At 41.8% G+C, this 20,083-nt stretch overlaps 1 protein-coding gene across 5 annotated transcripts in view; it reads right to left on the bottom strand.

The window, feature by feature from the left end:
- PLOD2 (procollagen-lysine,2-oxoglutarate 5-dioxygenase 2) overlaps positions 1–19,722 on the bottom strand; it is a 57,458-nt gene extending 37,736 nt beyond the window's left edge. For 4 of the 5 annotated variants that reach the window (XM_074912291.1, XM_074912289.1, XM_074912290.1 and 1 more), the window contains exons 1-3: positions 19,388–19,722; positions 2,765–2,856; positions 1,735–1,871 (exon numbers count right to left, since the gene is read on the bottom strand). In XM_074912291.1, coding sequence (XP_074768392.1) covers positions 1,735–1,871; positions 2,765–2,856; positions 19,388–19,487 — 329 coding nt within the window. In that variant the 5' untranslated portion in view covers positions 19,488–19,722. Of the gene's footprint in view, positions 1–1,734; positions 1,872–2,764; positions 2,868–19,387 lie in introns of those variants that run through there. The other variant, XM_074912292.1, reaches the window with a different exon arrangement.
- Between the last annotated feature and the right edge of the window lie 361 nt (positions 19,723–20,083).

Below are 20,083 nucleotides of genomic sequence, written 5' to 3' on the forward strand. Positions count from 1 at the left end.
TCCCCACCCCCAAGATTAATATTCCAAATGCTTCACAATGAATATAATGAAAAACACTTGAAAAAGAAAGGAAGTTCACTACATATGTCTTTTCCAAACTTTTTGCTACATTGATCAATGTTTAAATTGCAAATCAGAATTCCTGGAAATGAAAAAGCTCATTAGAATTAAAATATAACACTAGAATTAGCAAACTATATTTTTCTCCTATTTGGAATCAGTTCCACCAGCTTTAAAGCAGTATGTACTTCGGATTATGGACCTCAAGAACTTGGGAGGTCTTAAATCCTGTGATTTTTCCATGGCAAGAGAGATTATGGCATCTGCACTTTCACACACATGGACATTTGTACTCTCTCATCCATGCCAGTAGACAGCCTGCCCCTCAAGAGAATAAATTATGTTGGAGTAGAATTTAAACTATATTCAAATCTGATAACAAATTTGCATGTTTTAGCATACAGGGAGAAAATAACAATGAATCAGGATAATAAATCTGAAAACAAATAAATTCAATATAAGTAGCAAATATTTGGGAAACCTTTGATTCATTTGAGCTTTTCATCAAGAACAAAATAAACTCCCAAATTAATCTTTAAAAGTTTCAGTTATTGCATGATCAGTAGGACAACACTAGGAACAAATGTAACATTTTTAGAAAGATACCTTTTCCACTTACCAAACGCAAAACTATTCAAGTCAATAAGAAAAATTCAAAAAATGAATGTGTACCTCCTAACACTATGTTACTTTTACTGTCAACTAAGCATATAAAGAAAATATTTGGCATAATGTTTCCCTTATAAAGCTTGATCATTAAGATGATTTAGACATTGGCTGTCTAGCTTTATGTTCTACATATCACAAGAGGTAAAATTAAAACAGAAAACTGAGTAACATCTTTAAATTTGCTACCAGTTTAATATGCTAGTCCAACTTTCCTAAACTCTTAACTTATGCAAACAAGGGAACTTTCCAGTAAATACCACTGTCAGACCACTTTCTCTCTTGTGATGGCATCTGCTGCACAAATTCTGCCAAAGCTCTACCCCGCAAAAGGGTCCCTAAAATTGTTCAGATGTCAAATTTTAAAAAGAAAATAAATTTTAAAAGCAGGTTAAATGCTGAATGAAAGTTCTGGAGCAGACATTCCAACATGACTCAGTAACAGCAGCGTGAACCCAGGCATGAACCTCTCCAAGCTCGCACTCAGCCACCTCCCCAGTGCCTGTCTGCAGTCAGGGCTTCATGTCCCTGATTCAAGACCTGATCCTGTACCTTCCTTGCATCAATTCTTTTAGAGCTGTGACCCTGCTCTGGTTAACATAAGCTGTGATCACACTCTTGTTCCTAACTGGCCACTTTATTTCTGGAGCTGCTTTTGCTCCCCCCCCATTCCAGACTCCCAGCCCACAGCCACGTCCTGCTTGCTCTGCAGCTGAACAGGGAGAGAAGAGAACAAATGCTTGTCTAAAAGCCTGTCAGCTCCCAATAATGTTTTTTCACCCCCTTGAGGCAACAGAACTATGAACAATTCTTACATCTGTAAATCCATTAAAAAAGTAATGATTGCTCAAAGAGCAATCTATTTTTATGAATGGAGAAAAATGGAAGCAAACTCTTAAATAAACAGTGAGGGGGAAAAGCAGCATGCAACTTTCAGCATGTCACAGCAGCTACTTTTGTATGCCTACCCAGACTAAAATGTAAAGGCAACAAGCCAGGTTTGCTCACCATTCAACAAACATTACGACCAAGTCCTCTTGATCAGCATAGCTTTCTATGCCTTCTTTCAGCAGTCGAACTTTCTGCCCTCCACCAATAGAGTTAGGCAGCTCACCACCTTTCCACTCTTCACCTTTTCCAAGTACCTGGAATAAGAAAAAAAGCACTTCTTGCTAGTACCCGAAATCCAGAGGCTTTTTAAAGTAGACTCTTATTGAAAACAGATGTTAAAGCAGAAGCAACACATTAAAGCATAGCAAGGCAGCATTTCCAGCATCATAAGTTTTCCATGTCTGAAGCAGGATTCAGCACAATGACATCACTACAAAAACATGAGACACATTTCTTAACCAAAAAAGTATTGAGCAATTGCCTGCTACCACCATTTATTCAAATGTGTCTCCTTCAAGAAAAAAAACCCCACACCAATCTGTGGGGTCAGTTTAGAAGGTTAGTGCCCTCCCTTTTTCCCAAGGGCACACAGAGGCCAATCTCAGTACGTGACATATGGAGATGTGGAGCAAGGCAGAAAAAAGCTGGAAAGAACGACAAAATTCTCAGAGAATTACAGGTTCCTGGGAAACAGTGAAACTTTCAGTTGTGACTCTCCTTCCTTCCCCGCAGCAGGGATCCAGCCTTGTTTAAAGAGGAAGGAGACATCCAAAGCCCTCCGAGTGCAGTACAGCTCCAGAAGTGTTCATGCAAACAAGATCAGCTGCACTAAAAAGCACGGCTATATGATAAATCATGACATAAACCATAAGCGACTGAGGACACTGATCACAATAGCTACTAATCTATAAAACAGTTCCTAAGGCAACGGAGGAAGCACACTCCCATGGTCAGTCAAAGGGGACCAGCAGGTAAGCAACAGGGACAGCTGCAGGGCCACATGCAGCGCCCTACCTGCCCCCAAGCTCTGTCATTGTTTTACTTTGTCCCAGCATGGAAGGAAATTAACATAACTCCAGCTACTATTACATTGTTTCTCTCCTAAAGGCTGCCTAGGATGAATATTTGGTACGAAAATATACAGTACCTTCACCGTGTAGTTGAAGTGCTTTGCAGTTTGCATGAAACGGTGAAAGCCATCAGTTTCTTTAGTTGCTACAGTGAAAACCAGTAGTTTATCTGAGGGAGAAAGAGAAGGAACATGTAAAATATGTTTCAAGGCCACAGCTTATAACAAACAAAATGCACTGAACAGCACTAGATCAGGGGGCATTATGACTTGCCTGCATTTTGTTCAACGAGAAGAGGCAAGTACACTGTCATATTATATGCATGAGACATTATCAAACAAGAGCCGCTATGGACAAGGGTGCTGTATTTAAAATTATCCTCAGGAAGTGAAAGCAAAGAAGTCTACCTACTCTGTAAACAACTAGCTCAAGACATGAAAACAAAACTAGTACGACTACTGGACAGGAAGGAATCTTCAAAATAAAAATAACCTATTACTTTTCAGTCTGAGCTAAGCCTGTGACCTCTTAGCACAGGACTGAATGGTACCAGAGAACACCACCCAACCTCAATAACTCCTTTGAATGGAAGCGTTTCATATTCTTCATGAAAACAGGGAAAAAACCCCAACCATGGAACCATGGAAACCAGTCCCCCAACAGGCCGCATTTAGTGCTTTTAAGTTGTTGGGCAGAGACAAAAGGGCAAGGGGGTCTGGTTTTTTATTCAGATCCTCTGTAAATTACAGCAGTGTTAATTTTCCCCTCTTAATGTATGCAGGCAAATGACTATGTAACCAATTTCCTTTTCATATCCCAGGGCTTTCATAACCCATAGTTCAACTGAGGCCATGAATTCCTACTAAGCAGCTTCCCGATTAAACCATTGAACAACATTCAGTACCCTGTGCAATATGCTGCATAATCGAGGTATGTAATTCAAAGTTATGAGTAAGACAGTACCCCCTATCCAACATCAAGTATCTAATCAGACCAGCCTGGATCACAGGGCACATTGCAGTTCCCCAATTTGGTCTGAGTTCAAGCAACAGCTGCACTCTAAACAGAGCCCATGAGATCAATCCTTATAAGAAAGTAAAATTAATTGCCTCTAATGAGCATTCCAGACACAGCGCCTGTTGTTGTTTCATTTTCCCAAAAACATCCTCTGGGTTTATCTTCACCAGCACAGTAACGTGTACTAGAAGTGGCTGCTGGGAAAAACGGTCCTATTAACCCTTCAGCCTTGTCCACGACCACAGACCTAACAGCCCTCAGACACACAAGATGTCATCCTGAATGTATTCAAATCAATCACTGCTTGCCATTTGGTTTTATCTGACACCCAACATAATTAAACAAGATGATGATCTGCTCCCCACTTTGCAGAAGTGCATCTTGCAAGTTATTCACGCAATGCTCTGCAGCCAAGCACTGGGGTATTATTTCAAGCGCACCTCTGCTCAAACAAAAATGCCTGTACACAAAAGACACTTGTTCTAATAAAATTCAAGTCTGTCTAAAATAGCCACAGCAGGCAAATTATGGAGACTAGTCTCAGGAGCCGCTGACATTTTTTCAGCTGAAATAAGGCTTAGATTCAGCTCTTGTCAACAGATCACATCCAAGAACACTCCTACCAGGTCAGACAGTGGTCTGGCTAGTCCCTCCTCAACAGGAGCTGTAACGGCATACATAAGGAACAGCAAGGATAAGACAGGCATATATAATACTTTCTCTGCTTTTTCTACCGGTATCAGTTTATGGGTTTTCCTGACCTGGATGTAGTTTCCATATGTTCTGAAACCTTCGGTCCACTCCATGACCTTGCTTTTACTGAGTCTCTCCTTGGACTGATGTAACCGTTAAGCAGTGACAGCACCACTTATCCAGTACCTACTCCACAAAAAAAACAATCTTCTGTGCCTTGAGCAAGGCTCCAACAGTTTTTATCTGACACTGCTCAAGTTCAACTACAGACATCTCTACCTGCCCTCCCTACAATTTTGTGGATTTCTCTCACATGCTGCTGTAGCTCTTTTTTTTTTGGCAGGGCACAGGGAGGAGGCTCCTCTTCCTCAACAGTTCTAATGAAGATTTTAACTGTGGGCTCTGCTGAACCAGACACTCCAATACAACACACAGCAAAGAAACTGAAAATACTTTAAATGCTTCATTCAACTCAACTTGAACACCCAAAAATTTTGAGGAGACAGCTTAAGAAGATTAATTGCTCCATCTTTTTCCCACTTAAGTGCCAGAAATCTTTTGTAGGCAAGAATCAGAAGAAAATCCCATGAGTACATCTCATAAGAGCAGCAGGACCTCCACAGAGGATTCCAGTGCAATGCATTCACAGACGCACTGACTCACAGACAAACACAGCAATAATGGTTCAATACCTTCAAAATCATTTATTCTAAAGGTCACACAATCTAAAGTAATTCCACAGGAGTTACCACAGAATGAATAAAGAACATGATACCTTAGCCTATGACTAAAACAGAACTGAAGACAGAGGATAGGATTTTTCTCTATGGAACAGATTAAGTTATGATTAATTTTTTGTTCAAGCACTGCATTTTCAAATTAGAGGAAACTGGAAAAATCTGATCATACCAGCCTGCATTGCCAAGCCAAGTGAATCCATTATTGAAAGTTTCCTAGGTGACCAGTCAAGCACTGACTATAACTGTGGAATTTGGTTTGGGATAGACATATTTCACACCTACCTCTTCCTGAGGAATGCTAACAATAAGGATTTCAAAAAATCTGTACTTCACAACATGATGTAAATGACAAAATGTGTTCCCATAGTCACTAAGTCAAAGTATTAAATCAACATAAAAGTACAGTTTGGCAAGCAAAAAATAATCTACTGTTCTGTATGGGATATTGTTACTCTTTTTTTAATGGAGCACACAGTAATTCCACCTACACATTGTTCATGTATTTCAAGATTCGCTATGGAGCCTGGTATGTTATTTGACTTTTGTGGAACAGGAGGCAAGAGAATGATGTGCCAAATCATAAGGCATTTCAGCTTGGGCTATATAAAATGGAAAAAGCTGAGCAGACAAATAATGCAGTTTATATTGACAAGAAACTACAAAAGAATCTGTATTACACTCACAGCCAGTGAAGCAATCTAAGTAGGTTGCCTGAGTCAGGTTTGCAAACAGTTACAGAACAGGAAGCTATTTTTATAAAGGTATTACTCACATTGGAAATGTTTTCTTTTTAGCATACTTGCCACTGGTCAATTTTTTAAAATGACAGATGAACAGGTTTAAAAGACTTTATTTCCATGTCTCTGCTGCATGACAGAATTCTAGGTGCATGTGGTACTTAGATAATTTTAAGTGCAGCAGAAGTGTAATTATAGGATTTAGAGGTCATATAGAATTAGAGTTTCTTTATAGACTTAGTCTTTGTTGGTTGGGGGGTTTTTGGGGAGGGGTGGTAGTTTTTTTGATTCTTTGGGTTTGTTTGGGGGGGGGGGGGGTTTTAAGCAATCTGTGTCTGTTCAAATAGCAGAGACACATGCTTTTATTCTGTCTATAGTGCGTATGGACAGACAATGCAAGATGCATTAAATACTCGTTACCTTGACACACTAGAGAGAGTATTATTAACCAAACGAGGAAAGCAGCACCACTCTCTTCTAGCTAGTTACAAAAATATTAATGTAATTCCTGTAAGCTCCTGTGACTTTATTTAGATGTAAATGACAACCTGCACCAGTTTTACTGGCAGAGTTCCACTAAGAGTAGCATGGGTGGTATTTGTTTCTTCCGGTGGAAGCAAGTGAAGAGAATGCTTCTGACCACCACATACTTCTGCTAATTTATTTTTAACCTTATAACTCCATTCACTTTGAAAAAATCTATTCCTTCTTTGCTACATTTAGGGTACAACAACCTCTTAGAACACCTGTCCCATTTGTAATTCTGTGTTATTAGTAACACAAAGCCAAAATTACTCTCATGAATTCACAGGATTGTCCATGCACAAGTACAACACAGATTCCCAGGGGAGTAAGCTTATCTTAGTGGCATTTCCATTTCAGGATGTGCTTAGCTACAGCCACCCAGTGTCCCTGCTGTGCCAAGCAGGTTTGGTCCCACGAAGAGCCCAGCCAGGGCAGAGGTTCAGTGCAGCACCAGAGCCCATAGTGCAGGAAAGTGTCACACTGAAGGGTTGAGTGATGGGCCAAGTCCCCAGCAGCGTCGCTGTGCTGACTCCAGGGCTCCAGCTGTGCAAGGAAGACCGAGGCATAGCAGCAGCAAACGGCCTGCAACTACTCAGACCCCAAGTTACCACTGTGGCCCGGTACTCCCCAGCAAATGAATCACAAAAAACCCACAATGAATCCTAGTTGCCGACTGTTACTGCTTCACCATCCACTTTGGCACAAAGCCTTGCCCTCCACTCAGGTGTATGTAATACAGACTTGAGCTATCCAGTTTCTTAAGTTTAACTATACTCCTCACACAAGGGGACAAACACACACTCTTAGTAATACTTTCCAACAAACTGTAACATCATCCTCAAAATGCAAACATATATGAAACCAAGAATACAGCAGGAGGTCACAGCCCTCCACACTTACAGGGTACTGGGACACCTCAAAGGGTATGGGCTGCCTGGCAGGGCAGGGCTCCCCCAGCATACAGCCTGCCAGAGGCATCTTGGCAGTCACTGGACTGAAGGGGATTACCAAGCCTGGCATTTATTTCCACAAGTAAAGTCAGTTTGTGTAAAAAGGAAATGCAAACCCTATACTGAAGTTCAACAGGAAGGCATGAAAAAGACAATCTCTGAAGAATTTCATGCCAGTTAGGGTGCTGAAGTTACTAGAGTGCAATTATTACAGACAGCTTTCTGATAGTGACATTCACAAAACAGCTGTTCTGTTTTGAAAACAAGCCTTAGAGAGCACACATTTGGCCAAAAAAGTATATCCAGTGACAAACAGAATTCATTTTTACATGCAAATTGGGAAACCCTTTAGCACTTCTGTGAAAGACACAATGTATTAGGAAATCCAGTGAAAGTTTATCAAAACATCTCACTCTTCTACTCAGTCTTATGCACTGCTACCATCAGGGATCTGGCTGCATCATAAATAAGAACTATTAAACCAGAGCGTTTGTCTTCAGTGAATTGCCTGGCGAGGTCTCAGCCAGGAACTGCCATGCCAAGACTGCTTTAAGTAGCAGTGACCTCTCTCCTTGTACCTTGGCAAAGAAGTATGTGAAGAGCTGCAGCCATTCATCGTACACCCACGTGGTTCTTATTTATCTTGAATGAAGACTGACAGAGATTACTACATAATTTCTACCAGGGGCTGTGGGCATTAGTACAGTAGCCTCAGAGAAGCCAAAACTGAGGACACTGCTCGCAACTACGCGGGAGCTGACATTTAGTCATTGAATTCAATTACCATGGACTTCTTTGGAGTAGGAGTGAGCTGTAAAATCAAAGGACATCTGTGCATGGTACCTCATTATGCCATTAAAATCTCTCTATCTTTAAAACTCGTGGCTTATAATGGTAAACAAATGGTGTTTGGTTCATGGAATGCAGTTTTATCCACGTTCTAGTATCTACATAAAACACAGTCTACTTTCCCATTTGCAGATTACATCCCACCCAGAACTGCTCAGAAGAGTAAAAACTGTGCATCAGCCTCTCCATTAAATGAACAAAGATGTACAACTGTAAAATAATTCACCAATGGTTTCCAGCAAAAAAATAAACAAGTTGCTAGAGATCATGGTAAAAGCTTGGGAACTGGAAATACACTAGGAATACCTCTGTGTATTAAAAAAAATAAATACATACACATTGTTAAAGAAAGGTCAGGTAGTAACCATGGCAGTGATCTGCACAAGCTTGATCTAAGGCATATGTGGGCAGATACCTGGAAGAGAAGATGGATGAGATGGGTACCTGTAAGAGGCACATGGATGCATCCAAGCCCATTAAGCAAACTATGTAATTGTGCCTCGTATTATGTTTCCCACATCTCTGGAGATGTGGGAGATAAACGGGGTACAGTTTCCCACCAAAACAAACAAAAAACACCACCACAAAAAAACAACATAGACACCCCAATAAACACACAAACCAGATTTAGCATGCCTTTACACCACATAGGAGCATGCTTCTCCACCACTGGATAGATGCACAAAAGCACAACACAACTGAAAGTTTTTTCAGCCTGGATTCCTCTAGTTACACTTCAAAAGCACAGTAATGAGGAATGTTCAAAAGTAAACTGAACTGAGAAGTAGCCGTCAGAGGACAGTAAACAGCCCCAACTAACTGCAGACTTCTGACTGAGTTTCCACTATGATTTATTGTTTCCACAGACTAGCTTTTTTTAAAAAAAAGGGAAAGAAAATAAAAGGGAGAGAAAAAAGCATGTTTATTTGTAGATTAAAGTTCTCCAGTATGTCTGTTTATCTCCAAGGAAGGCAATCTACCACATGTATAATCATCTCAAATTTATGAGTTCTGACTTGCCACTTTCCCTTCCAACTTCTGTATTCAGCCAGTAACGAGAAGGTGAACTAGAAGAATTATCTTCAACAAGTTCTATTTTCCTTCCTTACATACTTCACCTAAAGCATGTACTTCATCAGCAAAATCCATATTCTGACAATTTTACAGTAGTCTGACTCAGAAACAAGATGTAATTAGCAGTTTCCTTGACCTTCCCATCCACTATGCTCCCCTAAAAGGGGAATATTTCTCTGCATGGAGGAGAACTCAGAGTCTTCAGCTCTGCCCTTAACATAGCCATTTGCACACCAGAAGCCCCTGGTGGGTGCTTTTCAGCATGTCACCGGCCTCATCTGGAGAACATGCCATTTTAATATCATTGCCCTCATAAACATATCAAGTACAACACATTTGAGTTAGCAAAAAGAAAATGTTAACAGTGCAGGTTGAGCTGTGTGTGGGCCAGCTTACAGTATGTAAAGGCATGATCCATAACTGGGATTCAAGATTTATAGTTTCTCATAACTTCACGACAAAACTGGTAAATTTTGGAAGAATAAAATTTTAAACACTATTTAGAAATACAGCGTTGCTATACAACTAACCTCCTGTAATTTCTTTAACAGATGTGTTTATTTCTGGAAGATATCCTGGAAAATGTAAAATATAATATCTTCTGAACAAGACAAACTTACTGAGATCCAAAAAAATAGCTGTTATAAAGCATGTTCAAAAATATCTTATTTATAGGCTCAACTGCCGTTTCCTCCATAAAACTGAATAACATAACAGTCTGAGTTCCCAATTAATTGCAAAACTGTGAAAGAGCTTTTAAAGAGAATGCAGCACAAGGTTAAGACCACAATAGTAAAGAAAGCATTTAAAAAAATAAAATGGATCATTGGGCTACACAATACGGTACAGAGTCAATACAGTCATGATAACCAATTCTCTTCCCAAGCAGTTTTGATGACATTACTAAAACCAATTCTTTCTTATGCTTCTGAGCCATGTTGAAGCTCTGCAGGTCACTAGAGGGTAACCCATGGTGCCAACACCCCTTCCCTATTTATACAGACTCAAACTGTATGTTCAAAACCCAAAGAACTGTTAAACCAACTAAAAAGATGAAATATGAAAGAGCACTTTCAATATCCAGATTTTTAGCACAATACAGTCTTCTACTTATCATTCAAGAAGGCAATATTAGACTCCTGAAAAGGAAAACTGATTTTATTTTTCCCCCCTATAAATAAGAGCTATAGCCTGAACTTAAGATTCGATGTCAAATAAAACTTCTGAAAATCCACATACTCTGAAAAGATGTCAAACAGCTGGAGACAGGAGAAATCCATCATATGCAATGTAACCATTATTATAAGTTATGCTTATATACATGTACTTGGTTAATGTAATCCAGCAGCAAACAAAGAACATCTTAAGTACACAACATAAAAAAAACAAGCTTTAAACATATATATATCGATCCAGTGTCAGTTTATATGACGTGCACATAGTCAAAGAAAGTGGTAAGCTAAGAGAAGAATTTCTGGTCAAATAAAACTTCTGGCATAAAGAGGGAAAGAGAGAGACATCCAACAGCTGTTTATTTTCCCCCAGGATTCCTTAGAAACATGACAATGTGCTGAAATAGCAAACATGTTCATCATCTCTTCTCAGGAAAGACATGTGCATTACGCTCCAGGAGGGGGAAAGATGACTTCTGCATAAACAATACTACTTCATATTTGGAAGTTCTGGGGGTTGTTTTAATCTGATCTTTATATTATACAATCAACTTCTGTTCTGTACTCATCCCACAGCTTACTGCTTCCAAGAGAGGTGGACTGGTTTCAAAGTCCCATTAACCACAGCCATGATCACCTTCTAAGTTTGGATCCTCTGCAATTTAATAGCATAGTTGGATTGCTGTAAAAAAATATCCTTGGAGAGGAGACAAAAATATGCTTGAAAAACTCATGAAGGATTGGAAAGTGATAAGATTTAAAGTAAAAGATTAAATTAGAATTAACAGATAGCAAGAACAGGCATAGGTTGCCAAACACATAGTACATACCGATTTCCTATAGCAGTTCTCTTACACATTCTTGTGTAAGAGAAATGTATTTCTAAGAAGCAATGCTTCAATTAGATCTTAAGGGCCAGAATTTGAACAAGCAGACCTTCATGTACAGATCTCTTCTGAAAGTTTAGTCTGTTTTCCTCTATCCCAAAACTCCTGTTAATCACTGCCCTTCAATACATGCATATCTTCTAGCAAAACCCGCAGAGCAGCACAAACATTATTTATGCAATTTCAAAAAAAGTACAAGATTCTTCTTGGCTAGCTATTAGCAGACTTGTACCTTCTCCACTTTAAATCAGACATATTAAATTCAAGCAAATAGAAGTCTGTCTTTTGATGGTATAAGCATAGTTATTGCAGAACTAGTGTAGGTACACAGGCATTGCCTCTGCTGCCCCCTGATATACAGAAATGTTCAACCTGCAGAAGAAAAAAATTCTGCTGCCTTTAAACTGTTGCAAACTGTTTATGACAACAACTGGCATTTATGGTTATCAGGGATCACGCAATGCACAGGCTGTCGATGGATAAACCTTCCTGTGCTCCTCCAGGTTATTTGCTGAAGTTACAGAGCAATAGCTGTTAGTATCAAAACTCCCAACACTGTCCCAAGCCAGAGAATGGAACTAGTAAAGGCAGGAAGTTTTCAGAAGCTGTCTAGGGAGAGAAATATAGAATATATAATTTCACAGTTTCAGTTACTTTTGAATAGTTGGTACTGTTGCAAATTCCTCAGACACAGTAAGTGTTGCCTGTTACGGAGTTCTCCCTCTTTTCATTGTGTTTGAAAGGAACAAAGAATCTGGGTTAGCAGAAATGTGTGCTTACATTAAGCAAGAGATGCTCCGAATTTTCTCATAATATAGAATTAATTCCAGATTAGCACTTGTTAACACACAGCCCCTGGACATGACACTAAAATTATTTTATTTTTTTCTTTTCTACTAACTGAATCCAAACTGAAGTTTTCCAAGACTTAGAAGGAATTTTATGATTCAGGAATCCCACTGCTGTTAAATGCCATCTGCAATCTAAATCCATTTATGAAGAGGTGAACAGTGCTGTTCAGAATCTCAAGTTTGTTATTAAAATACTGAAGATTTCTCACACAAAGGTATTCTCTCATGCTTTAATTCACAGACTACAGGGATGTGAACAGGTATTTCCCTCTTCCTGTACCGACTCAAACAGCAAGATCGCTCAGCTGCTGCTTACTGCCTGGCATTTATCACATCCTTTCTGATGTCACAGAGATACATCTACATGGAAATGATCAACTGTTGAATAGAGCCAGTTCTAAAAAATAAATAAAAAACACACAGATGTCACAGACTATCTCTGTAACTGTGTTTCTGTATATGCATATACACCTACACACTTTCAGACAAAAATTAGTAATTACTCCCAGTATTAAGACACAACTGATTTCAGAAAACCTTTGATAGCTGGTTCTGTCTCAGCTCTTAATCTACTTTCTACTAATTTAGCAGAATTGAGTTACAGTCAACAAGAGCTCATTAAGACCTTTATGTGCACTCGTCAATCACCCGTGTCAGTCCCAGGTGCAGCACTGGCCAGTGCTCAGGCCTGCACTCACTCTAATGCAAGATTTCCTCATTTCGCAGCAGTCAAGAGTTTTTCCATTAGCTTCAGTGGAATTGGATGAAACCCTGTCTACCGAATCAGTTATTCTGTAGTAAAGCAAAGATAAGACATTCCTTAGTTCTCGACTAAGAAAAAAATTAAAATCAACTGTTTGTAAATGACATCATTGCTATGCATGAATCAAGTCCTCCAACAAGAGCTGCCTAACTTCCTGACAAGCAGGGAACAGATCAGGTTACAGCTGTTTATTAGTGCCCAGATAGCAATCAAACCACAACAATCTTCCTGAGCCAGAGTAGATGGAGTCACAACACAGGCTGGGTCTTGCCTGAAGGCACTGATTGGATGGCCCTTCTATAAACTGTCATCGGGTCCGTGCAGCTGAGAGCAGGACACAATTAACATCAGCTGTCTAAGTGAAAAAGTTTACTCAGCTTCTGCCTTTTCATAGCCTTGCCCTCTCTGTCTCTCATAAATATGTATTCTAGAGAAAAGCATGCTTCTTAAACTGTTGTTTAGCAAATCCAGCTGTTCAAACAGAAGCAGTCACACACAGCACTGGGCATTGTTAAAGTCCATTTTCCAACAGCTAATCAATCCATCAATGAAACTCATCAGTTAAGATTTGCAATAACAGTTTCTCCTTAGACTAGTCTTTTCTTAAAAAAAGAAATTGGAGCTGGAACTGGATCCATCCTGAAGACACATAATAGTCCTCCATGCCTGCGCCATGGTTCATGTTGTCAAGATAGTGACATAGTGGATGCTACCACTCCGATTAGTCATTTAATTTGAAAAAGCTGCCCTACAGCTTCACATCTGGCCATATGTGCAGATACTGGACTGATCTAACATTTGTGCAATTACTTTAGAGATGTAAAATAGAATTAGTAAGCTGCTTATAAAGATTGCCTAAGGAAACCCTTTGTGCTTACTGAAGTTTCATGTGAACTACAAAACTAGAAGTAAACAATCAATTTTAAAAAAAAAAGTAAAAAATTACAAAAGTAATTCTATCAGATACTGATTATTTTCTGCAGAGCTGATTTCAGCGAGAACCCCTAATGGGATTATTCAGTACATTGCCATTTAGACCTACAAGAACAGAATTAATTCTCAGAGGAATGACACTTAAATGACAAACCTATTTTTGTTTAGCATTTTTCTGTCTTTTTTCCTTACGCTTTGTTTGCACTAATTACATACACCGCATATGACAGCTTTAAAAAAACATACTTACAGTAACATTGCAAGAATCAGTACTACCATCAAAAAGGACACACACACACACCCCTTTACCCCCCCCCCCCCCCCCCCCGTGTCTATTTCCTAAGAAAAACCACAGTGGATCAATAGATTTGCAGCTTGTCCAAAAAGGAATCCTGGAATACTTTCAAAGGGCAGACCATAAGAGCTGGTGAGCCAACCACTAAAACAGGGGGAGTTTCTTCAGAACTGTCCTATATATTTGAATGTAATGTTTTAAGCCAAGACAGAGTTCTACTGTTTAGCCTTAAACTATTAAGGAAATTGATCTGTAATTACATCGTACTCCATTACAAAAATAGTCAACGTTTTTTAAAAGAAATTATACAGTCATCCACAGAATCTTTAATTTTGGTTCAAGTAGAAACAGAATGAAATAATCAAATATGTCAACCCTATAATTTGTCAATAATCTAAATATTTCAACAATTAGTAAGTTTCTGCAGTCTCAGGGATTAGTCAGAACCAATATCATTAAAGTATTATATAAAAAAAGGCACACACACATGCACACACACTGAGAATGTGAAGCCAACTGTTTCTTTAGTGGACCTGTCATTTGTTTGTTCTTCATTTGTTTACTTTTCCTTCTACTACAAATTGTAAAAGGAATTCTAGCTCCCGGAAAAAAAAAGACATCTGGGATGAAACAGTACTTCACATACTTAGTCTCCTTATGATCAGTATAACCAATATTTTGAAAACTGAATTCACCTTAAGGAAATACTCCAGAAGCAGTTCTGTTAAACCACCTGACACCTTGTAGCGTCAGACTGTGCTTGCAAGCACGTATTCCTTGATGATTAAGTGTCATTTACTCTCTAGAGTTCCAACATTCCCACACATACAGACACATTCCTGCTGCTGATCTGTTTGGTCAAGTTGTGCTGGAGAGAACCACACTATGTTTAAATTTAGAGGGAACAAAAATATTCCTCATTTTCCAACTTGTTTGCCTTGCAACTGGTCCCTCAAAAACTATAAAAAACTGACATAAAAGAAAACAAAAATGCCCCTATTACCTCCACTTACTCTTAACAAGAAAATTCACTTGAGAAGCATGTCAAGTAACTTATATTTCAGACTATCATCTCTACACAAATGGAAAGATGCTGCTTTTGATTACATAATGCAATACTGCTAATTCAACAGACAAAATAAACACCTCCCCATGAAGAGACTGAGTCTCTTTTGCTTAAGTAAGCAGCAGTGTGGGAAAAAGCCAAGAACTTGGACATAAATCATGACTCTCCAGAATGTGCCACCAATGTAAAGAAAGCTTTGAGAAATCATCTGTTAGTTTAGATCCCCAGCAGGAACACATTTCACACAAAAGCTCCCTAACTCAAATAACCATGGTGGTCATTCTACTGTACCCTTATACTGCAATTTATAGCATCAAATGTTGATAAAGGTCACAACTGTTTTAATTTTTTGTTGTTTTAATTAGAAGTGCATTTTAAGTCACAGTTGCAGTGATCTTATCCAACCCCACTGCATACTGCAAAAAGAAGCAATGTCATACCCACCACTGGTCTACCTCCACAGCCTATTTATTCCCTCCAACTAAGGGAAGTAAGAAAAACCTGGCCAAAAAAACTCTAAAATATTTTATTTTACAACAGAGACTGGCATTGTGCAGCCTCTAAACCAGGTGCTACGAAGAACTCAGACTGCCAAATTGGAGTATCTTCAAGGAAAAGTATTTTCAAGAGAAAAATACGTGACAGAAAAATGACTTTGGTGCTTTGCACCTCCTCAGCCATGTTCACTTATATTTAACTAATTTCCAAACACATACACACACACCCCTGCCCACTACACACTGTTTGTTATTCTCCATTTATTTCAAACCTGGAGCATAAAAGTATCTACTTCGAGTGATCATTACCCATGTGAAGTGGTGTATGCTGATGCTACAAGCACTCCTAAATACTACCCCGGGACTCAGTATGATGGTGCCCTCAGCACATGGGTAACCCAAAACCACTGTGTCCTGCTAGGTCAGGTCCTGGGTAGTCATTCCCTGCCCTTGCCCTTTACCTGTAAAAGCCAGGTGACAGCTTTTTCATACAGTCCTTACAAAAGGGCACGAAACTCCCAAGACACCTAGAAGAGGTTTCTCCCCAAGACAGTTTTATGTAGCAGTTTTAAATAACATGGTGACAAATGGGATAAAACTAGCATCAGTAGAGAAGCAAGAAACACAATCAGGCAGGGAGACAGAGGCAGGCATAGAGTGCTGTACTTACAGCCTCTCCTCCACCACGCAGGCTGAGTCTTTCTGTACTTCTAAGTATGTCAAGATGGTTGAATGACTAAATTCCCTTGCTTGCGCACCACAGACACCTCAGAGGGAAAGGCGTATCAATCACTCACAGCAACCATTTTGGCTGAGCCAAAGAAGTCAACAGAAATGGCAGTAGTACACGCTGCGTCTCCAAGTCAGTCCTGGCACAGCTAGGCCAGTCAGCAATTACTGCTTGAAGCACTTGTGATGGTCAGGGTGGAGGAAAGCCTGCTGGCTCAGAGCGCTCCCGCAGCCAGCTGGGCTGCCTCCGGAAAGTCACCCATGCTGTCAGGGCCCTCTCCATGACGAACCCCCTCCCAACCCACATTCCCACCCCTCACGTTTCAGGAGCACATACAGACAGAAACAAACCATGGAGCCCATCTCAAAACGTGCCTGTTGGCCGCTGTTACAGCTCAACACCTCAGCATAGCCGCGCTCCAGCCAGCCAAGCCCTCACAGCTGTTCTGGGAACAGACTCATGTAAACAGCTGATTAATAAACATTTTAGGTGGGAACATCATTTACGTCTGTTGCCAAGCACAGTGCCTGCTTGTAGCACAATGACAAATGTCTTTTCCACTCACTCTCTGCGCATCCCAGACTGCATTACATAAGCAACATGCATGCGGCAAGTACAGTGCAACGGAAATATTTTAACGCTGTTTCAACACAGGAACTTTTGTATCTTCACCATGCAGGAGTCAGTGTTTCAGAGCTCAGTGGTGCCCTTCTCTGTGACTGCTTGAAACAAACCCACGGCAAATGAGCACAGAAGGGATTTCTGCATACACAGTTTGCCACAGGGCCACACTGACTGCTCATTGCCCAAGTCACCTCTGCTGTGCAACCAGTAGTTCTCTTGATGTAGCTTTTCCAAGCCTTTCTGAGTAAAGCAGTAAAATCTTATTAAGACGACCCAGCTTAGCAGTCAGTTTTAGACACCCTTGTTACAGTTTATTTCTGAAGCAAGTAATACTAATGGACCACTTTGAAACCTGACAGGGTGGCTTTGCATGCTGCTTTACATCAACTTGTACAAAGTATCGGGGGACTGGAAACTAAAAAGCAGATTTCTAGAACTGGAGGCACACTGAGGTCTGCCTCTCAAAGCAACCCAGCACAGACTCAGGAAAGACATTTAAGGGTTAAAACCGGAATAAAACCAAGTAACACAGCAGGCAGTGTCTGGGGTCACTAAACTACTCAAGGAGTGGTTTCAACTCAGCAGAGCCTGCTACAATTCAGGCTACTCATGTTTAAATTATAAAGGATTAAGATTTTCCTGTGTGAACACCTATATATAAATTATTCAGTGCTTTATAGAACTGTAATTTGCGTAGCATCATTTTTATTATTTATATAGATGCAGCAGTCTACTTTTGATTTGTTGAATCATACAGTGCTATCTGGACTACACACTCTCTGGTTTTCACACCTTTGAACATCAGCAGGATTAAAGAAAAATCCTCACCATGCCAACTATTATATTAGCCGGAGAACCCACAACTCAAACACTTAGTGTAAAAAAGGGCATTATTGGAATAGATATTTTCAAGAAAATATAACGGTGATTGCAATAACGGATTTCCAAAGGAGCTTGACCTACAGTCTCACTGCCCTGACAACAAGCATAGGAGGCTCAACTTTTTACTCAAAACATGTCCCTGTAGGCTGCACCTCAAGGGACAGCAAAGGCTGAACAGGAATGCTCACACGCCCCTCACAGATTACAAACTATAGTGCACAGACCACAACCTGCAGAGAAATCCTACAGGCAGCAAAGCATTAAGAAAACTGGAAATGTGAAGCTCATTGAGTAGAGTCTGGTATTCATCAACACTTTTTTTTTTTTTTAAACTTCTTGTCAACCAAGTCAGCAGATTTCCTATCAAAATTTCAACGTGCTGACAAAACTTCTCAAAAACAAGAGCTTCCTTCTGCACACCAGAAGAAAATTGAACTAGATATTAAAAATAACTTGATTACACTCTTGAGTAAACAAGCCAAGAAATGAAGCTATTTTGGATTTCATGTGGTAATAATCTAATGGGATGAAATACCTTTGTAAGCCTAGAATAGAAATCAGCAGTACAGACTTTAGAACAGTTAGAACAAGAAATAATGTTTTGGCATACAGTTGGACATACATGTGCCTGGACACCTCTTTCTGCGGGAATTTCCTGTATACATTCTTTTACTATACATACCGACGATAAAATTTCTTTCTATCTTCTGGCTCCTTGAAACTAAAGTTACTACAAAACAGAACGAACAAAAAGTAAGCAAGCCTCTGAGGGACAGCAGCAAGGAGCACTGAAGACTCCAGCTGACTTTTGTATGAAGTAGAGAACTTCATCTGCAGTTGCTACAGTTTAGGGAAAAAGCGAATGACGCTATGCTTTTCCTAGACTTGGAAAAACATGTTGATTAACACCTTATCACAGGGAAAGGGAAGAATGGGGGGGAGGGGAGGAGAAAGCCAGGGATACTCACTACCCAATAAAGAATGTTTTTCTTTTTCAAGGCAGGTTACGCATCTATTTCTGTACAACTCAAGCCGGCGAGTTAAAGCACTTTCGGCCAAGGGGTTCCCCTCGGGAGCAGCCTCGGGAGCCCTGCCCCGGCCGGCGACGCAGCCCCCTCCCGCACCGCCGAGCCTGCTCCGCGCCGACAGCGGCATTTTGAGATGCGGGGCGGCGGAGCAGGAAGGGGGGAGGAATGACTCGATAAAGCGGCGGCTCCCAAGTCTCCGCACGGGAGACGGGAGTTTTCCCCTCCTGGCGGATGTTACCGAGCCGGGAGGCACAAAGGCGCCGGGACCGCCCGGCAGCGCATCCCCGCCACGGCCGCCCTCCGCGCCCCCGAACACCGCTCCCGCGGGCGGCGGGACCGCGCCGCGGGGCTCCGCCACCGCACCCCAGCCCCCGCGCCGCGCCTCACCTGCGGGCCCGGGCCCGGGGCGCCGCTCCGCCGCCGCCAGCGCCAGGGCCAGCAGCAGCGGCAGGAGGAGGCGCGGCGGCCGGGCGCCGCTCCACGCCATCTTCCCCCTCCGCACCCGCCGGCCTGCCGCCGCTCCCCGCGCCGCCAGCCCCCGAGCGCGGGGGGAGAGGGGCGGGGGTGGAAAACGGGGTGGAAAAAAACGGTGTCTGGGGAGCTGCCGCCGCGCCCGCTCCTCCTCCGCTGCGGGCAGGAGCGACGGGCGCTGCCGCCCGCCCCGGGCTTTATACGGCGGTGGGAGGACCCGGGCAGCGAGGGCACCCGCCGGCGCAACGGGAGCCGCTGGTGGCCGCCGCGCCCGGGTGCACGCTGCCGCCGCCGGGGGAGGGGACGGCAGGGGCGGGGCCGCCGGACAAGCCCCGCCTCGGCCTCCGCCGCCCGGGCCCCGCCGTAGGTGCCCGCCGCCGCGGGGATGGGCCGGGCCGGGAGCGCGGGCCCGCCGCTGTCGCGGAGCGGGTCTGGCCCGGCGCAGCGCCGTGCCCCCCCCCGCCTTCCGCACCTGCCCGGCCTGCGGCCCAGGCGGCAGCGACCCGCGCCGGGAAACATTCTCGACGGTGCTGGCCGCGTGGGGAATTGTACTCGCCTCCCCCTCAAGGAATTTTGTCAGTGGTGGTGTTGACCGCCATTACGTCCCAATAA

The sequence above is a fragment of the Athene noctua genome, chromosome 8 (genome assembly GCF_965140245.1).
Source record: "Athene noctua chromosome 8, bAthNoc1.hap1.1, whole genome shotgun sequence".
Taxonomy (NCBI): domain Eukaryota; kingdom Metazoa; phylum Chordata; class Aves; order Strigiformes; family Strigidae; genus Athene; species Athene noctua.